The sequence below is a fragment of the Stigmatopora argus genome, chromosome 18 (assembly GCF_051989625.1).
Source record: "Stigmatopora argus isolate UIUO_Sarg chromosome 18, RoL_Sarg_1.0, whole genome shotgun sequence".
NCBI classification, from domain to species: domain Eukaryota; kingdom Metazoa; phylum Chordata; class Actinopteri; order Syngnathiformes; family Syngnathidae; genus Stigmatopora; species Stigmatopora argus.
In genome coordinates, this window is record NC_135404.1 from 13,765,091 (window position 1) to 13,784,409 (window position 19,319).

General features: G+C 42.1%; 2 protein-coding genes and 1 long non-coding RNA gene across 6 annotated transcripts; 2 read left to right on the forward strand and 1 right to left on the reverse strand.

Moving 5' to 3' along the window:
* Window positions 1–1,389: 1,389 nt before the first annotated feature.
* cdc42ep1a (CDC42 effector protein (Rho GTPase binding) 1a) lies at window positions 1,390–9,481 on the forward strand. Of its 3 annotated transcripts, none has more exons than XM_077625574.1 (3): window positions 1,390–1,523; window positions 5,743–6,501; window positions 8,729–9,481. In XM_077625574.1, the coding sequence occupies exons 2-3, from the start codon at window positions 6,039–6,041 to the stop codon at window positions 9,310–9,312; spliced, it is 1,047 nt and encodes a 348-aa protein (XP_077481700.1). In that variant the 5' UTR covers window positions 1,390–1,523; window positions 5,743–6,038; the 3' UTR covers window positions 9,313–9,481. The 3 variants fall into 3 exon arrangements, with proteins under 3 accessions (XP_077481700.1, XP_077481701.1, XP_077481702.1); XM_077625575.1 differs by lacking the exon at window positions 1,390–1,523 and adding an exon at window positions 3,938–3,989; XM_077625576.1 differs by lacking the exon at window positions 1,390–1,523 and adding an exon at window positions 4,195–4,745.
* Window positions 9,482–10,234: 753 nt separating this feature from the next.
* Window positions 10,235–18,559, reverse strand: sh3bp1 (SH3-domain binding protein 1). Of its 2 annotated transcripts, XM_077625572.1 has the most exons (18): window positions 18,391–18,559; window positions 16,843–16,885; window positions 16,430–16,534; window positions 15,807–15,883; window positions 15,626–15,737; window positions 15,458–15,534; window positions 15,307–15,394; window positions 15,173–15,241; window positions 14,466–14,556; window positions 14,247–14,383; window positions 14,077–14,188; window positions 13,271–13,352; window positions 13,101–13,181; window positions 12,871–12,984; window positions 12,693–12,790; window positions 12,127–12,235; window positions 11,763–11,995; window positions 10,235–10,576 (listed from the first exon to the last, which is right to left on the reverse strand). In XM_077625572.1, the coding sequence occupies exons 1-18, from the start codon at window positions 18,438–18,440 to the stop codon at window positions 10,353–10,355; spliced, it is 1,902 nt and encodes a 633-aa protein (XP_077481698.1). In that variant the 5' UTR covers window positions 18,441–18,559; the 3' UTR covers window positions 10,235–10,352. The 2 variants fall into 2 exon arrangements, with proteins under 2 accessions (XP_077481698.1, XP_077481699.1); XM_077625573.1 differs by lacking the exons at window positions 15,807–15,883; window positions 16,843–16,885; window positions 18,391–18,559 and having other exon boundaries at window positions 15,626–15,806; window positions 16,430–16,526.
* Window positions 11,517–13,667, forward strand: LOC144092610 (uncharacterized). Its single transcript, XR_013306095.1, has 2 exons — window positions 11,517–11,692; window positions 12,699–13,667. It is a non-coding gene; the product is annotated as an uncharacterized LOC144092610 (long non-coding RNA).
* Window positions 18,560–19,319: the final 760 nt, after the last annotated feature.

The window sequence follows — 19,319 nt, forward strand, 5'->3', positions numbered from 1 at the left end:
AAGTAATGATGATCAGAAATGAGGACATCTCGGCACGTCAAGTTGACCAACATTGACGTAAATCGGAGTTTTTGTTACAAGAAAGTAGTGACGCAATAACAATTGTTACGCAATCTTGACCTTTCGACCTCTTATAAGTCATCTAATGTAAGAGACAACCTTTTTTTTCCTTTTTGGTTACCCCTTTTTTGCCATTAATTGTTCATGTAGGATTTTTATTGATATTTCCACATTCCTAGTATGTAGGCCGAATTTGTTTTTGTTTGCAACACAAGTGTTTCTGCGTGATTTGACTGTCTCGCCAACAAGTTTCTATTCTGGTAATCCCAGTGGCTTCTAAATAACAGAGTTTAGCTGCAATTGGAACTAAAATGACTAAGTCAAATACCTCCCTTGTTTTTATAAATGACTTTTGAAAATCAGTCCAGGCCAGATTCTCATTCAAACATGCTTTTCGGGAGTTTGCTTGAAAAAAACGCTTTAGGGAGACTGGAAAAAAAAGGCTATTGGTGCAAAAATAACGGTTCCACAAGGTTTGAAATAAAACAAAAGTCGGTGGGAAAAGTGCTGTGGCGTAAAAAAAGTTTTTGCGGGGGTCATTCCTGTGGTCAAACGGCACACCCGCAGAAAAGGATGTGTGTGTGTGTGTGAAGTAGAATTCTCGTGTCCTTATTGGGCCAATCAAAACACACGTGACACAAGTTTTTTTTTAAAAGTCTTTGGGTCATCATGGTGGCAAGAATTGTTCCAAAAAATTGAAGCAGACGTCACATAAAGTCACAAAAGTGTGAGTTTTATGTCCTCCCAAAAGGCCCTTTTGACAAGTTGCTGAGAGGCGGCAACAACTGCTGTGCTGCGACACCCCCGCATGAATGTTTTCACAAGAGGAAGAGGGAGGAGGAGGAGGAGGAGGAGGACACGTTCTGGACATTCTGGAGACCTCCGTCCAATGAATTCTTGCTTTCGAGAAAGAATCAAGTGATACAGTGGCTAGCAAACGATTTTGGGTAGCGCCCCCTGCTGGCCTGGAGGACAGATCCCCCCCCCCCCCCCCCCCCCCCCCATTTTCACCCATTATTTCTTGCAGTAATTCCAGTACAGCGATACTTCGACATCGTCTTTGGAACGGATTCATTTTGTATTTCGTTATTTTCAATAGGGGGAAAAACTGATTTGAGATACGAGTACATTGGCGTACGGGAATTGAGCTCGTATTCAAGGTGTTAGTGTGGTTTGGGGAAAACCATTTGGCTTCTTGCGGTCCATTGCAGTCGGCGAGGACCCCCGCGGGGGCCCGCTCATTAGAGCGCCGTTGGACCCAAAGACCGCCCCTTTCCTTGTCCTCCGCTTCTGCATACACACACTCACACACACACACACACACACACACTGGTAACACACACACGGCAGCAGTCAGCGCGACCGCCCCGTGGAGCCACTGCGCACACGGACCAACTTGCGCTGGATTTGGATTTGAGGAAAACTGCCTCTGTGACTTTTGCCCGTCTTTCTTCAGTTTTTAGGTGAGTTGCTAGTCTTCATTTTTGTCTGCTCTGTCTTGCTTGTCCATCTGTCATTCTTGGATTGCCATTTGACATTTTGAAAAGTGCACTTTTGCTACGGAAGCGGCCCAGCGAGATCATGTTTTCCGACCTGCCTGACGCTTAAGAGATCTCGGCTTCCCCCTTTTTTTTGAGCTGTTAACTTGGGTTTCTGCTGTGGTCATTAAATCATGATGGAAGCTACCAAATTTTGGATAACTTGATTCATCCCAAATTCGGGAAATTTCACTGTCACGGTAGCAAGAGGGTGAGAATACAGACACAGACACAGAACATTTTAGACATAAACAAATAGCTAATAAATAAGTTAATAAATAAATAAATAAATAAGTAAGCAAATAAATAAATTACATTAAAAATAAATAAATATATATAAATAAATAAATACATAAATAAATAAACATTAAAATAAATCCAGAAACATATGAATAAATAAATAAACATATAAATAAATAAGTAAGTAAGTAAATAAATAAATTAAAATAATAATAATAAATATAAATATATAAATAAATAAATACATAGATAAATAAACATAAAAATAAATCCAGAAACATATGAGTAAATAAATAAACATATAAATAAATAAACATATAAAGAAAGAAATAAGCATATAAATAAATAAATGGTGATTGTTGAATTCGCCGCTAACCCTCCATCTTCAAATAAATTGGACATCTGGCACGGTCAATGGTCAGCTAATGGGTAAAAAAAAGGCAAAGACACTCCAATAAAAATCCTCGGTTAGCATCAAGACTAGCGACGAATCGACTTTCCACATGACGATCATTTTCTGGAGGCACAAAAACAAAGAAGTGAATATGGTATTGGGGATAGATACTGTTGACAAAGCTAGATTAGCATGCGATTGTCTGACAGGATTTCCCATTGATGGCCCGCCGTGACATTCCACGCCAACCTCGCCAGGCGCCAAAGTGCAACTAGGCTTGCTAATTAAAACACCAAATGGCCATCCATCCATCCATCCTCTCAGCCTTTGGCATCCCATGACAAAGTGAGTGACTGTTTACTCACGTCAATGGCAAGGCGACCAATCGATGCTAAATCGCCAATGCCCGTGGCGTCAAAATAGCTTTTCATAAAAGCAATCTTAGATGTTCGAATAGCAATATTTGGCATTATTGCAAACGTCCCATTGCAGAAAGTGCGCTTGCATTCTCCATGGCTGCCAGTAGGGGCGCTAAAGCTCTTATAAAACATCATTACTTATTATTCATTTGAAGGTACTTATGGGTCATTTCCTGTTGATTTTGGCTCACTTCCGGGACATTTTGGAGACTTCCCTGTTGTTTTTGGGGCATTTCATTAATCACTTTCAAATGATTCGCCTGTAAATGTTGGGGTCAAAAATATTATGAAAAAAAACGGTTGATTTGTTGGACGTGGTCATGAAAAGTCTTCTTTTCTTTACGAGTATGAGATGAAAATGCCATGTCATTTTCTTCTACTTTATTGCAGACAGGGAGTGGATTTTTTACGGTTTTAGCTTCTTTTTTTTTTGGTTGAACCTGAGACTGGCATTCCTTTGAAGCGTCGACCTTTGCGACCTCCAAGCGTCATTGACGCAACCGACAAGGCAGAGGTGCAAAATTTGACCGCCTGCTGCTTTATTTGTCTCCATGCTGCCAGATTCTCCAGCGTTTTTCGCCCCCCTCGGCGACCGTGTCCCCGAACGCACCGCTGCCGCCGCCGCCGATCGCTCCTCAAGCCCCGCCCCCGTCCACTTAATTTAAGGCATGCAAATGGAGCACGTTTCGAGTTACAAGTCAAGGCCGTTCTCGTACCAACGCTGTAATTTCCAGTGTTTTCATTTTTTTTTAAAGCACTCGGGCTCTTATTTCTTTTACGAGAATGCGTTTAAGGACGCTGGAAAAAAGGAAACGCCAGCTTTCATCTTCCAGTTTAACATTCTGGAGGGAGTCCACTTCACCAGAAATGTTTGACATTTGCTTGAGAATGACAGAATTGGGGGGCCAAAAGGGGTCGGGGGGGTCTTTGAGTTGTATAAGGTCATAATAGGATTTGGGGGGAAAAAGGCAACAAACAGCAAGACTTGAACGCATCCTGAATATTTGTCAAAGAGTCAGGAATAGAAACGCGGCCAGTTGGAAAAATGTTGCCTTATCTGGCGTGTTTGTTCACCTGGTTAGAGCCCGAAGGACGCGAGCCGCTGACAAAGTCCATTCATTTGGAGCCTGTCATGTTTCTCACACAAACTTTTCCCGAATTTTCCCTCTTCCCGTCCCATCGGTGACGAGGTGTGGTCACAAAACGACAACCAATGGGAGGCTTCGTGAATGAAAACGACACATTCCATGCTTGACGAAACTAAAATGGCGCCTCTCTCAAACGGGAGCCAAAGTAGCCTAGGTATAACAGAGATGAAGATTTAAAGGATTAACGGGGGTATGTCCGAGCCAACAGCCAACATGAACCCCCTTAGCGCCCCCCTCCTAGAGCCCCCCCCTTAGCGCCCCCCCATTCCTTCAGGCAGACCGACCGCCACGAGGATTATGGTATTAAAAGTATTAGCGTATGTTTTTACAGGCTGTTGATAGCGAGCGGGCTAATCATCCTCCTCCCCGAAACCGTGTTTACGCGACCTAGCAAACACGTAAACAAGTAGAAACGAGAAGCGCCGTCCGTATTTGACGAGCGGAAGTCACGGAACGGTCGTCTCTGCGCCAAGGTCAAAGGTCACCCCAGTGGATTACAACTGTAAAATCTCCATCGGGGCAATTCTCCTTAATCCGGCGGGTTATCACTCGGGTTGCACCGATACCAATAATACCATAATGACATCATTGTTAATCGCGCATAGGCGTCCAATCCATCTGGAGCCACGTTTCAAAATGATTGGACGTTGAGTGTCCTTCATGGCAGACATGGACTTTCCAAATAAATCATAAAACCAGCGTTACTTGGCGGCACTTGAATGGTCATTTAAAATGTCATCTTGGCCACGGATTTGGACCTTTTTCCTTCCTTTTTTGAGGCCGCCATTGTCCCGTGGAGTCACGTAGGCTTCTCCGCGAGGACACGTGCCCCCTTTTTTTTCTGGATTTGACTGCGTTCCGCTCAGCGCTGGTATGCGGCGTGTTTCCTTCCTCCGCCTCTCGCTTCCAGATGCCCCTCGCTAAAAGGCCTTCTCAAGGGACCCTGGTGAGGAGATGCGGTTCCAAAAAGGAATCCCAAAATGGATTGGATTGGATAACTTTATTCATCCCCAATTCGGGAAATTTCGTTGTCACGGTAGCAAGATGGTGGGAATACAGACACAGCAAAAGACACCCTAGACATAAATAAATAGGTCATAAGTAAGTTAATAAATAAATACATGAATAAATATATAAATAAATACGCGTGTTGCTAAAATATATATATATGAATAAATATATAAATAAATAAGCGTGTTGCTAAAATATATATATGAATAAATATATAAATAAATAAGCGTGTTGCTAATATATATATGAATAAATATATAAATAAATAAGCGTGTTGCTAAAATATATATATGAATAAATATATAAATAAATAAGCATGTTGCTAAAATATATATATGAATAAATATATAAATAAATAAGCGTGTTGCTAAAATATATATATGAATAAATATATAAATAAATAAGCGTGTTGCTAAAATATATATATGAATAAATATATAAATAAATAAGTGTGTTGCTAAAATATATATATGAATAAATATATAAATAAATAAGCGTGTTGCTAAAATATATATGGATAAATATATAAATAAATAAGTGTGTTGATTATATATATATATATATATATATATATATATATATATATATATATATATATATATATATATATATATATATTTACACATACGTGTACATACACATATGTACACATACATATACTACTAATGATGCCGTTTTAGTACAACAATAATAGTAGCGGTGCCTCACTAAAAGTGGATTGGACGTCCGTCATTGTGTCGGCAGGCGACCAGTCTTTGGGAACAAGATCTCAATGAATTAGCACTCCGCCATACGCTGCTAGCTAGCTTGTCATTTTGCACCCGTCGCCATTTTACCGTCTTTTTCCCCGACCACCGTCCTCTCCCACAACATCCATCCAGTTGTCGCTTTTAAAGACAGACTCCGTCTCCCTGTTTTTTGCCCCCACGTAGACGCTCCCACGCACGCCGCGGCGACCGCAGAAGTATTGGCAGCTGGACTCGGAGCCATTTTGGAGCCCACGTGGACCACGCCAAAGCGAGCGAGGACTTGACGGCACCCCCAATCTGCCGCGGCCTTCTCCGAAATTGATGTCCGTCCCGTTCCGCCATTGGACCATGCCCAAAAAAGACTGGGACAAACTTTGGCTTGGCCTCGATAAACGTGGATAAGATTCCGTCCGGGTGTTTCCGTTTTTTTTAGCCCTTCAGATTCCACGTTTGGAGAAGACGGGATATTTTTTCCCCCAATGAATCTCCAGGAAAAGCTCTCGGGCCTGAAAGGTCTGGTGACGCCATCCCACGGCAAACGGCGCCTCAAAGCCGACCTGACGGCGGACATGATCAGCCCCCCGCTGGGCGATTTCCGCCACACCATGCACGTGGGGCGCGGCGGCGAGGTCTTCGGGGACACCTCCTTCCTCAGCAACCACGGCGGCTCGGCCAACGGGGAGACGCAGTCCGACGGCGCCCCCGACGGAAAACTGGGGGCTTTTTTCTCCAGGACCCTGCGACAGATCCGCAGGGGTTCGGACCACCGGGGCCGGGACGTCTCCAAGGACACGTCCTTCCCTCCGCCGGCCGTCTCTCCCATCATCAAGAACGCCGTCTCCCTCCCGAGGCTGGACGTGGACGTGTGTAACGGCACCCCCGTGGCGAAGACGCTCTTCCCGGGTTCTCAGAGCACGCCGGCGGAGCGGACCAGTTCTTACGGTAAGCAAAAAACAAAAAACTAGCGTAGTTTCTCACTCCGTCCATGTCAGGTTGGACTTTGAAAGGATTAGCCTCATTAGCTATCAACAAATTAGCATTTTACATGTAGAAAAGGGAATTTAAGCCCTCAAATCTGGTTGTTTTTTGTCATTTCATGATTTTTCCAGCCAAAACCAGGCCACAGGGAACGCCCACTTTTTTCCTAGCAATTCCGGTTGTGACATCACAACCAGAGTGGATCCTCTCTAGCTTTCCGATGCTACGCTAGCTCGTACTTACTGATAGAATGCTCACATGGCAACAAGTTTAAGAGAAAGCTATCACAGACAAACTATTAATCGATATTAACATTACTTTTAGTCAAATTCAGCATCTTGTTTTTATCCGAAATGTGCAGCCGCTCAAAGACAACAAACTGTTGGACAAGTTTCCCAATGTGCTTCTGCTCCGTTGAACATTTTAACATGTGCCTACTGTTTGGATTTTGCGGTCTGATTCCGCTCGGCGTGGATGACTCACGCGGCTGCCGGCGTCCGTTTGCCGCAACTTTGCTACAAATCAACTGGCTAGCTTCATCTTCCCCGCCCGAAGCAGACCGTGAAATGACAGCGTGCACACCGCGTAAAGCCATCGTAGCACGTTAAGACGCCAGGCGGCGGGCGCTACGATCACCGTTCTAGACCGTCGGCTTTTATCGCCGAGATGGGTTTTGTTAAAATTTTACAAGGTGCGAATACGGACGGGGGTCGTTGAGGTGAAGTGGCTAAACGACGAAAAACGGATCTCCCGCCTTCCGGACGCTCGCACGTTGAAATAACATCAACATGGCGGTTGGCGAGGAAGTGACCCTAATTGAATTTCCATCAACCGTGTTTTTGTGGCGTCAACTTGATTTCACGTGAGCCGGACCATTTTAGATAGAATATATATTTGGATTAAAAGCCCTGAATATTCTGTTTTTTTATAGATCTAAAACAATGTTTCTTTGAGCTTTTTAAAAATATATTTTTAGATTTTACAAAATGATTTTTGAACTAAAAACACATAAAAATGGATTAAAAAATGACAATGATTGATTTAAAAGGGGGAAGATCAGGACATTTAATATACATCTATACTCTTCATTTGAATTTGATCCTAAAACAGAAAGTTGGTTTGATTTTTTGGAATGCAGACCGAAAAAGTTGGAGCAAATTTTTACCGTATGTCTTTATGCTATTATATATGATTTGGGCACGTTCCGTGCAGCTGATAAAAGGCAGGCATCCAGACACAGACGGCAGTAAAATGATCAAGTCGGTCTTGGAATGACCCACATTAACACCACACTCACCTTTGAGAATGTGCGGGTGTGCGTTAGGCGCATAAATCTTACTTTTGGAACACACAATCTAATCTAGAAAACATGTTCTGTCTCATGTCTGTCTTAAAATAGTTGGAATCTTGACGTGCAGGAGTTATCATCTTGTTTCTTAAATGTTTTTTTTACATTCATGTGGGCTCCTACTATAATTTTTCATTCGTGTAATATATATATATATATATATATATATATATATATATATATATATATATATATATAATTTCAATTGGAAGGGATTCATATTCCCCAAAAAATAAACAATTGTTTAAATACATAGTAATAAATAAAACAAAATTTAAAAAATACAAAGGGAGTAATAAATAATTCTAAATGTAAATGATTTTTTTTTTAAATGGGAATTTCCCAAATTGAGTTCGTTTTTTTAAGAAATTCAAAAAATGGTGTTTGAATTTGATCGTTTGGCCCCATTGACATAATAGTATAGACTGCCCTCTAGTGGACATACGTTAAATTGCGAAAATCTCAGAGCAACGCAATAATGGAGTTATTTTTTATATTGTAGCCTTAGTACAAAGCTGTACATGTCCTGCCTATGCCTATGTGTAAAAATTCTCACTCAGAAATATTAAGAATAATATTTTAATGGGTTTAAACCTCCACCATATAAATCAAGACAAATCCACCATGATGAAAATATGATGTTGGATTCATAAATACAAAGTGTGTTTTTCTAAAGAGGAGTTTGGTGCTTAAGCCATTGGCCCAAAAATGACCTCCAATCAGGGTTGCCTTTGTCCCGGGAACAAACTGGTCCCCGTTGAATTGAAGTATAATGGAATTTAAAGGTTTAAATGGATCCTTTTCACTACTGATTTCATAAATGTGTCTTTATTTTTTTTACAGGTTTGGAGTCTGGGTTCGTTACGCTCCCCCGTCCGTCCCGCTTCGAGCGCCAACAGCCTTCGGTCCCTCCCCGCGACGGCTCCCTGAGCGATTCCGCCGATTGGACGGCCCGCTCCTCCACCGTCGTGACCTATGACCCCGAGTCCCGCGCCTTTTCCGGCTCCTTCGCCTCGCTGGAGGCCTTCCACTTGGACCTGGGCCCCTCCCTCATGAGCGAGGTCTTTGGCTTACTGGACGCTGCCGACGTTCGGGACCGGGACCCCACGGGGTCCCCGCGGTTGGGCTTGGACCGAGGATCCGAGAGGGACTCGCCACAGGACGGCGCCGGCGGGACGAGTCCGCGCGGGGACGACCGCGACGAAAGCGGCGTGGACCATTTGGTGGCCGCCGGGGCGTCCGACGAACCCGAACCGGGGAACTCGGCGGTGAGGATGGAGAGCGAGCGTTTCCAGAGCGCCGCGGACGTGCTGGCCCGCCATTACGGCGGCGGCCGCGACAAGACGGAAGCGGGCCGTTCGCGGATGGTTAAGAAAATATCCTACGATTTCATGGACGACGACGATGAGGATGAAATCAAAGTCTGAGCCGGACAAAACTACACATCATTTTTGGATCATATTTTTTGACTTTTTGGGGTGTCATCACATAATCAAACTATCAACGGTGACAAACTGCCAATGGGGAACTCTCCTCATAAAGATGGATTATACCGGACCCCTATTTTTTATTTTTTTGCTCCATTTTTGCTGCAAAAGAATCCTCCGCAGTGTCAAAACAAATGCAAATTTTGGGCTTAACTTCAAATTAAGACATTTATGAGAATGCTAAGCTAACCGTCAAACCTTTTAATGTCTTAAATGGAGGACAGTTAGCGCTCTATACAAATAGCATCGATGTTCCTCGTTATAAATAATATTATAAGTTGAATTATGTAAGCAATCTATAACTTCTGCAGACTTTTTTGTATACCTCCTGTGCACCTTTAATGCCATATTTTTTATAACTGTTGCACCGATACCATATTTGGGCACGATACCGATTCTAGTAGAGATAAACTACCGTATTTTCACGACTATAAGGCGCCCCAAATAGGCAGGGCGCTTTATAATCCAGTGTGCTTTATATATGGAAAAAAAATAAAATGTGTCATTCATTGAGGGTGCGCCTTATAATGTGGTGCGCCTTATAGTCGTGAAAATACGGTAATTGGTTGACGTCAACAAAAAAACAATTATTTTATCAACATTATAATGGGGTATCCATACCAATACTATTATTGGTATCAGTGCAATGCAATTTTTTTAAATAGATATATTGTATTGTGTATATTATTGCCTGAAATATCAGCTAAATAGCATATTAACATGTATTTATTGGCACTTTTAGACTATTATGCAGTCAAATTATGTCCTGTTATGTTCATTTCAGATGACACACTATTTTGTTTTTAGCTGGAAATTAAGATGCAGCCATTTTTGTTTTCCAAAACACTACAAGCAGAATGAATCGTGATGTATAGTACGCTTTTATTTGAATAATAAAGAAATGCAGTGGGTGAAAAATAAATACGGTGCCATTGTAAGAATTTGTCCACATTATTTTGATAGCATTACTCTGCCGCTTTTTATTGGAGCTTGGGGGGAAGCGGCGGAGGGCAACTGGGGGGTTTAATTGACGTTTTTTTGGGACCCAATGGCTGAGGTGGAGGTGCCGGGGGTGCCGGAGACGTTGGATACAGTGACCCAATTTTGTCAGGAGCTGGGGGCATTGGGATTTCCATTTTATTGGGGTGAACTGTCAAAGGTTTGTTGACTTTGCTGCCTTTTCTTATGCTCAGGATTCTTTTTTCTGTAAATGGGAGAAAGTACACAGATTTGGAGGTCAGTATAGATCGAAATATGAATAGAATGGGTAATTTTCTTTTTTTTAATAGAAAAAAACAAGGCTCTCATGCCTAAAGACTTGAAAACGGACCTTGAACGCATCATTTTTAGAAGAACAAAATCATGTGTAAAAATTGAGTTTTTAATTGTTTTTAAAAATTGTATTTAAGGGCTACAAAGCAACAAAATAATACGTACGGGGGTATATTTGAAATAAATAAAAAATATATACTACACAACTTTTTAAGAAGAAGTAGAGAGTACTACTAGTAGTAGTTTTTTCGTGTTCTGTGTCCAAAAGACTTGGACTGGCTTGGAGAGTCTATGACAGGGGTAGGAAACCTATGGCTCGGGAGCCACATGTGGCTCTTTTGATGGGTGCATCTGGCTCTTTGCTAACCTGTGAGCTAAAATATGGAAATCGTTGGTGACAGAACTGAGATATTACATCTAGAACTGCTTTAATCTTCATTTTTTTGCCAGTAGACTCTTCTGGAATGCATCCTCTCATTGATTAGCAACAGCATAAGAATCTTTTAAAAAAATATATACATTTTTCCACTTTAAAAGTGTTGAAATTACAACAAAAAATCCAAAAGGCACTCGTTTACATGTATGTATTTTGATGTTTAAATTCGTAGTATGGCTCACAAGGAATAACATTTGAAAATATGAATTGTTTGTGGCTCTCTTCGTCAAAAAGGTTCCCGACCCCTGGTCTAAAACAGGGGTCATCAAGGGTTAATAATAATAATTGCTGTGGGTTGGGCCAGCATTTTGTTCCAAGTCATCCAACACACAGAGTTGAAGCAACGTGGGTTGGGCTACGAGAAGCACCTGACGCCAATCCACTGATTGCACTCATGGGACACTAGTATTGCGGAAAGGCTTGCTCTTTGTGAAAACCAACATTTTGTGGAATATACTCTGACACATTACATTGAGACAAACGCCCACTCCTGGCTTTTGACGTTAATTGTTTTTTCGGACCTCTAATCCACAACGTTACATCAATATTTTTTAGGTACAATCTCAATAAATAGGCTTCTGTGTGAATCTTGGTGATTTCATTTTGAATAAGGTAAGATTCCTTCATTTTATTGGTGTGTCAAAATCCGTAGTCGTGCGCTTTTAGCTGTGTTCAAACTCACGTTTGTTCGCTGCGGCGATGGCCACGCCCAGTTTTGGTGAGCTTGGACGGGGCTCCGCCCCTTCCGAGCGCTGCACCCCGCCAGACCCCGCAAGGTTGGCGTGGGGGGGCCAGTTCTGGTTTGGCGTCAAGGGTCCTGCGGCGGGTGTCGCCGCTTTTTGCGAGGAAGTGGCCCACCCTTGGCGTCTCGCGGATTTCACGGGGGGTGTCCTGATGCCATCATGAGAGGATGTGCTAGAACCAAGAAAATATTTTCAATAATATTCATAATGGTCCGTATTTTCCGGACTATAAGTTGTGCCTTTTTCCTCATTTGGCTTGGCCTGCAAGTCCAGGTTTTTGGTGAAAAATCATTTGCATTTTACCTGATTGCCTTTGAGCAAGTTGAAGAGGAGGAAACTGCACCGCTGACTACCGTCTCTTCTGATATCGTAAATTTGGGAGTTTGGATTTCTGGAAGTTTAAAGGACGGCTCTAAAGGGAAAAAACACTTATTTCCATCTCATTTCGTTATGTTTTTGTTTTCACCAAAGTAGGGTAAATTAATTAATGGATACAATGTTAAAAAATATTGAGAAATGAAATTAAAATGAGAAATGCATTGCTTACAGCCTCATGTAACACTCTGTTGTCAAAATGGATTGGACGTCTAGCGCCATCAATGGCAGTCAAAGAGTTAACAATGTACTAACACAAATAGGAACTAAATTGTGATTCTGGTCAGTCACTAAAAAAACTGTAAATAATACAAAACCTCCCAAAAAAATGACAAAACTGCAAAAATAAACAACAAAAGCAGAACAAGAAAAAAAATCAAGAAATTACTCAATTGAATTGACATGTTAGTTTGAGCCATCATGGCTGCCATTGACAAGCACGTAACACGACATCTCCATTTTATCAACTTGATGTACTGTTTTTTTTTTTGTACCTTCAGGGAAAAGAACGCCACTGTGCTGAATAAGAGGCTCAACCACCGTCACCACCTGCACCGAGGAGGCGGACGCCATGTCCCCCAGAGATATCTCCCTAAGGAGAAAAGAGCCGCCATCAGACCACGATACGTCGGCGGCGGCCATCTTGGGACAGAGGTGCGCCTGCATCCCCACCCCTCGGATCGCGGCCAGAGGAGGTTGGGCCCCAGGACGATGGCGACGTTGCCGGGCGACATCTTGTTTGCGGCCTGCTCTTCAGACAGCAGAGACAGGAATTGAACCAGGTACCTGAAAAACAAACAAATAATGAGTATGCTTGTAAATCAGATCGGGAAAAAGTACTACATCTCGGCACGTTATCGATCGCGTTCCGGTACGGGTAGAAAAGTAGAAATAATTCGTACCTGAGGTTGTTGTAGTTTTCACGGGGCAATTTTTTCAGGAGGGTTCGGAATTGCTGCAATTTTTCATTTTGGTCTTTTTCGCTGTTGTTTGGAGACAAATAAGAATGAGTTTTAGTAGGGGAAAGTCCATGGGAAGCGTTGTTTGATTGGGAATATTTTTTTAGGAACACCTTGCCGCTTTGAACCAGTCTTGGTAGAGTTCAAAGGTCATTAAGGGTTCAGGAAGTTCTCGCAGGTAACACTTCAGAGCTCCTGTTGGAGACCAGAAAATGACATTTCTGGAGAAAATGATGTTGATGGATCATTTCTTGTTTAGTTTTGGGCAGCTATTTGTCGCAAAGAATCAGCTTGTCAATTGTTTCCCTTTTTGTCATAATGTTGATGCTAATAGAGAAAGATGGGATTCTTGCATTTGAATCACTCAAGTTCATTTATGAGAACCTTTTGGGTCAAATTTTTTTAATGTTGATTTTGGTGGTCTTGGTTGAATGTCAATGGGACCCGTTGATGATCTGTTTTGGGGTTTTTGTAGGTCCACAGGTTGCGAAAGGTGTCAATTTGAGATGGTTTGTTGTTGTTTGAACTTTATTGAGGAGCAAGCAAAACATTTTTTTAAATTAATTTTTTCTCTCAGAAATCCACACGAGTTTTTTTGGGATGTTTTTTTGCGGATAGTACATTTGCCAACGTCGGCGGGCCGGATGAAAAAGCCTAACGGGCCGTATATGGCCCGCGGGCCGTAGTTTGAAAAACATGTACACACACGCCAATAATACGCAACTTATTGATAATTTTGATATTAGATATTTAGATATTAATGCTCTGACATTGTCAATGCAATTACAAACTCACTCTCTCTCATGATTATAATTTTGAGAGCGAGCCAATCCGGCGACCAATTGTCCGTTCGACCAAACGTCCGTTCGACCAAACGTCCGGTAACGGCGTCGACTCCCTTTATTCCACGTCGACTTACCAGCCACGGCGTGCGGGTCCATCTCCAATTGTCTTTGGTCCAGCATCCCCTGATCCAAGCAAGTCTTGAGCCTCTTGACCACCGAGGCGGCGGCCGCCAGACGAAACAGACCCTGGCCAACCCCCAGAATTCAGCACGGATGCGCTAGCACGCCAGCTAAAGCATCTCACCTCTTCCCTCATTCCCGTCCTGAGCAGCATGTCGACGCATTCCTGAATGGGCGCCGCGATTTCTCGGTTGCTTTCCAGCAGATGGGAGGACAGGGGCGCCCCGAAAACCTTGGCTCTCCAGGGGTTCACCGGTGGTCCTGGAGCTCCCCCGGACCCCAAAAAATAAAAATGAGGTCAACTCAAGGGTTGCTAGTACAAAAAAGGTCAATGAAGACTGACCTTTCCGACCGTGGTTCTCCTTGAGTTCGGTTATGTTTTGATTTAGGAACTCGTGGGAATCTTTGTGGTATTCCGCTTGTAATTCCAGAAGCTTCGGTGAATGGAAGAAGAAGGCATTAGAGCACAGGTGTCAAAGTGGCGGCCCGGGGGCCAAATCTGGCCCGCCGCATCATTTTGTGCGGCCCGGGAAAGTCAATCATGAGTGCCGACTTTCTGTTTTAGGATCAAATTCAAAGGAAGAGTATAGATGTATATTAAATTTCTTGATTTTTTCCCCCGTTTTAAATCAATAATTGTCATTTTTTAATTCATTTTTTCTGTGTTTGTAGTTCAAAAATCATTTTGTAAAATCTAAAAATAAAAAATAAAAACCTCAAATAAACATTGTTTTAGATCTATAAAAAACTGAATATTCAGGGCCTTTAATCCAGTTCATTTAATCCATTTATAATTAAAAAAATCTAAATATTATATCTAATAATCGAGTTGACGTTAAAGCGGCCCGCGAACCAACTCGAGTCTGACACCCTTGCATGAGAGGAACTTGCCAAAATCTGATTCGATTGTCTAGCGGAGATTGAGTCGACGGCGGCCATCTTTGGTGGGGCGACCAGCGCTTGATTTCTTGATAGCAGCGCATCGCCACGGTATTTTTAATGCTCCCCATGTTAGCCAATAGGGTCGCTACGAACGCTAACGCAACTCACACGAATGAAGTAGCTGGCGTAGTCGTCTTCTTTGGTGTCAAAGTGATAGAGATCCGCCAAATATTGATTCTGCGCACAAAATAAAATCAGACGACGTTCCGAGTCGTGCGGAATTGGCGTTCGAGACGGGATACCTTGATGGTCTCCAACTTCCTCAGGGCTTCTTCTTCCTCCTCCTTGAGACCGTCTTGCTTGGCCTGCGGACCGGCGCCGCTCTGACACCTGGCGGTCACACCCGCGTGGACGCCGTCACGCTCGGACTCGTCGGCGTTGGCGAGGAGTCACCTGAGCCGTGCGTTGTTCCAGTCCGCGTTGAACTTGGCGAACAGCTTCTTGTTTTTGAGGATCTCGGGTAATTCGTCCTTCACGAAAAAAAGGAAGACGGACTTTGACGTGGACGGACAGACGGCAGGCTCGGGCCAACCGGCGCCGCCGTCGTCACGCCGCGTTCACCTCGCTGAGTTTATTGAGTGGCTCCAGAACCTCCTTCTCTACTTTGATTTCAAAGTCGGCCAGGAGGCTGGCCAGCTTCTTCTCCATGAAGCAGCACATCTCCAGCACCCTCCTGGCGCACACGCACAAACGCAGCTTTGACCAATCGCCAGGCTCGGCGGCGAGGGCGCGCTCGCTTCACCTGAAAGACGAGTCGGCGTCAAAGTCTTTGAAGCTTTCCGCCATGCTGATTGACAGCAACATGAGTGGCAGCTTCTTCTGCAAAGGAACACAAAGGCCACGTTCAAAGTGTTTGTCACGTTTGTCCAGTGGCGGGCCGTCAGGGCCTTCAAGGCCTTCTTTGCTGGCCTAAGAAATATCTGAATCATATAATTATATTCTGTCCATCAATACTTATGATTCCAAATGGTCTGTTAGCTTCCTTTCATTGCTTTCCCCCCTGTTTGCACTGCTTCCAGATGTGTGTTTTCATATTGAAGCATTTAACCAATCACATTTCAGCCATTATTTGTTGCCAGGGTCAGAAATCTGCCTCAAGGCCTTCACAATCAGTTCTGCGGGCTCTGCCGCTTTAAACAAGCGTCGATAAGACTGTTGCTTTAACCAATCAGATTTCGAGTTGGCAACACCACAATGCCTGCTCGCAGGCGTAGGGATACGTCATCGCTTTCACCAACTATGATTGGCTAGTGATTAGCCAGAGCTACTAAACTGTATTTGGAGCGGGCTGCACAAGCAAATATATTGTTGTGTTGATTTAAAGGCAAGTTTGACGGCCGATTGTCGGAATCGTAGTTAGCGTACCATTCGTTTTTCCGCATCGGGCCCCGTCTGACTCTGCATGCACGATTGGAGCTTCTTGTGAAGCGTCTGCGCCGCTCGCTTTGTCGGCTCCACACGTTGCTCCACCTTTGTTGTTCCAAAGTCAAATATCGTGGAATTGCGGTGAATTAAATTAAATAACGAGCAACAGTAAATGGCAAACAAACTGACAAAAGCAAACGTTAAACGTTCAATTGACATTTGTTTAGCGGTTAATAAAAGTGGCTAACGCTAGCAAGTTCAATGCTAATTGGGAATATTTGATTTTTTTTAGACGTCTACACGCCTTTGGATAATAACTCTTGGTGTATAATGAGTATATTTCATTTAAAATTGAATTTTTGGGGGTGTCATTTCCAAAGTGACACTTTAAAATACATGCTATTTCTCCTCACCGCAACCAGGTCGGCGTGTAAAAGCTCGCTGACATCTTGCGATCTGAAAAAAAATCCAAAAATCAGGCCGACGTTAGACGCTAAACAACATCAAACTAACCATATTTGTTCAAGAAATATAGATGTGAACATGTTATTGGCATTCACTACGACAAAATGTATCGTGGCCTAACATTTGTAATCTCGTTGCACCAATATACATTCAAAATACATGTAAAAGATCTACTAATATGATAATAATAGCTTCTCATATATGGAAATACTCGTGACAAGCGTTTGAAGCTATTGGCAGTTCCCTTTTTTAACTTCACTTTTAAAAATCTGCTCTTATAAAAGAAAGTTTTATATTGTATGGGCATAGTATGATTACTGAATTTGTATTCTTTGGCAGCTGATATTTCTACGTAGGTGCATAAAGAGTCATCTTTGTGTGCTAATGTGGTTTCTTTTCTGCAGATGCACTAATGTTTGTTTCCAGGCAGGATGTGGCAAAAAAAAAGAGAAACGGTGACATCTAGTATACGAGCATTCGTGCTGTAGCCATCTAAATAGTTTTGAACTTAATAGTTGTTCATTTTTGGAAGATCATACAGCAATAGTATTTGATTTTTATAACCCAAAATAGTCATTTTCATAGTCAAGTGTCAAAATAATACTAATAAATGACCAAAAATAGTCATTTTCATAGTCAAGTGTCAAAAATAATACCAATAAATGACCAAAAAATAGTCATTTTCATAGTCAAGTGTCAAAATAATACTAATAAATGACCCAAAAATAGTCATTTTCATAGTCAAGTGTCAAAATAATACTAATAAATGACCAAAAATAGTCACTCTCTCTCTCTTGGGTTGAAGTTTAATTTTTTAATTTTTTTTTAGATATTGCTATTTGGACATTTTTTTACTTTTTATTTTAAATATGTCCCTTTAATTGCTGCAGAGCACTACATGACTGGCAAATTACATCAGTTCCATTTTATACTTAACAGAATCACTGTCTCTCTATAGGGTTGAAGTCTTAAGGTGTTTTTTAGACATCCTCTTGCTATTTGGACTTTTTGTTGTTGTATTTTTTTAATATGTCCCTTTAATTGCTGCACAGCACGAGATGACTAACATTGTATACCCAACATATTCATAATTTGCATAAAGAACTATCAAAAGTGGACATGATACCTGCTACAATTCATGTTGCCAATGTACCTAATGTAAATATTTCCTTAATTTAAAATATATATTTTTTATTCCAACTTATTTGATAACATCTGCTTCATAAACACAATTGCCAGTTATTGAAATTCATACAGATGTCATCATTATTGATTAGCATCAAAATAATTGACAGAATATAAAAAAAATATATATAAATAGTAAAAATATTTAATATAGTATATGTATATATGTATATATATGTATATACAGAGTATATTATGGATTTAGTTTTTAACCAGGGGTCTCAAGCAAGTTTATATCATTCACTACTTTACCTTGCGACGTCGTCATTTTTGGATTTTGCACAAAAATTTGCAAATTAAAGCCAACTTACTTTGCAGAAGAACCCAGCTGCTTGAGAATGCTGAGAGACTGTCGGAGCATGGCGCCCGTCGCAATGCCTGACCTCCTTACTTACGTACTTGGACAGCGACTCGCCAATGCGTACTTTTGCTCAGTTCTTCTTTTAGACGGCTTCTCTTCTCTTTAAGCGGTTAATGAGGAAGTGGAAGCCATGCAATATGAGTGGCAAGAGCTCAACCGCCCGCCCCCCCACTCGCTCTAATTTGACTAGTCAACTGTTACACTTGTGTATTTTGAGATGACAGATACAGTGGTACCTCGAGATACGAGCTTAATCCGTTCCGGAGCTGAGCTCGTATGACGACATTTTTTTTCCCACGACAACGCACTCGTAAACGGAACAAACAAATTTCAATGAACTTGGATTAATATATACAGACACTCAAACATACGTTTAATGTAACTTTACACAAAACTGAATTCTAATTTTGTTGTAATCTTTTGTTACCTTCGTTCTGGCCGGGTTGGCAGTTTGCCACGCCTCCACCCTCATGTTCGCTATCGATGGACTGTTTGCTGTTGTACTATTCCCTTCAAAATATTCCCAAAATGATGCACACAAATGTCCTCCTCACAATAGGATAACGCACAGCCACTTGCCAACGAGAAATACGTAGTCTTTAAAGAACGATCGCGGGAGCTTCTTTCCTTAGAAAGAATAACAGGAAATACAATAGTTGAGCTTACCCACGTATTGATTGTGGGTAATGAAGTTTTATTCTGAGAAAGGTTGCCATTGCCTATGGGTGTTGTGTGCACGAGTATACTTCATTACCCAGAAAGCCCTCTTTTTGTCCGCGCATGCGGGTTGTGCGTTTCCTGGTCCTAGGAGAAACTCGTCTGAATTAATCGTTCCGTGCTCGTAGATATTGTTATACACGAAAGATATGCAAAAAAGAC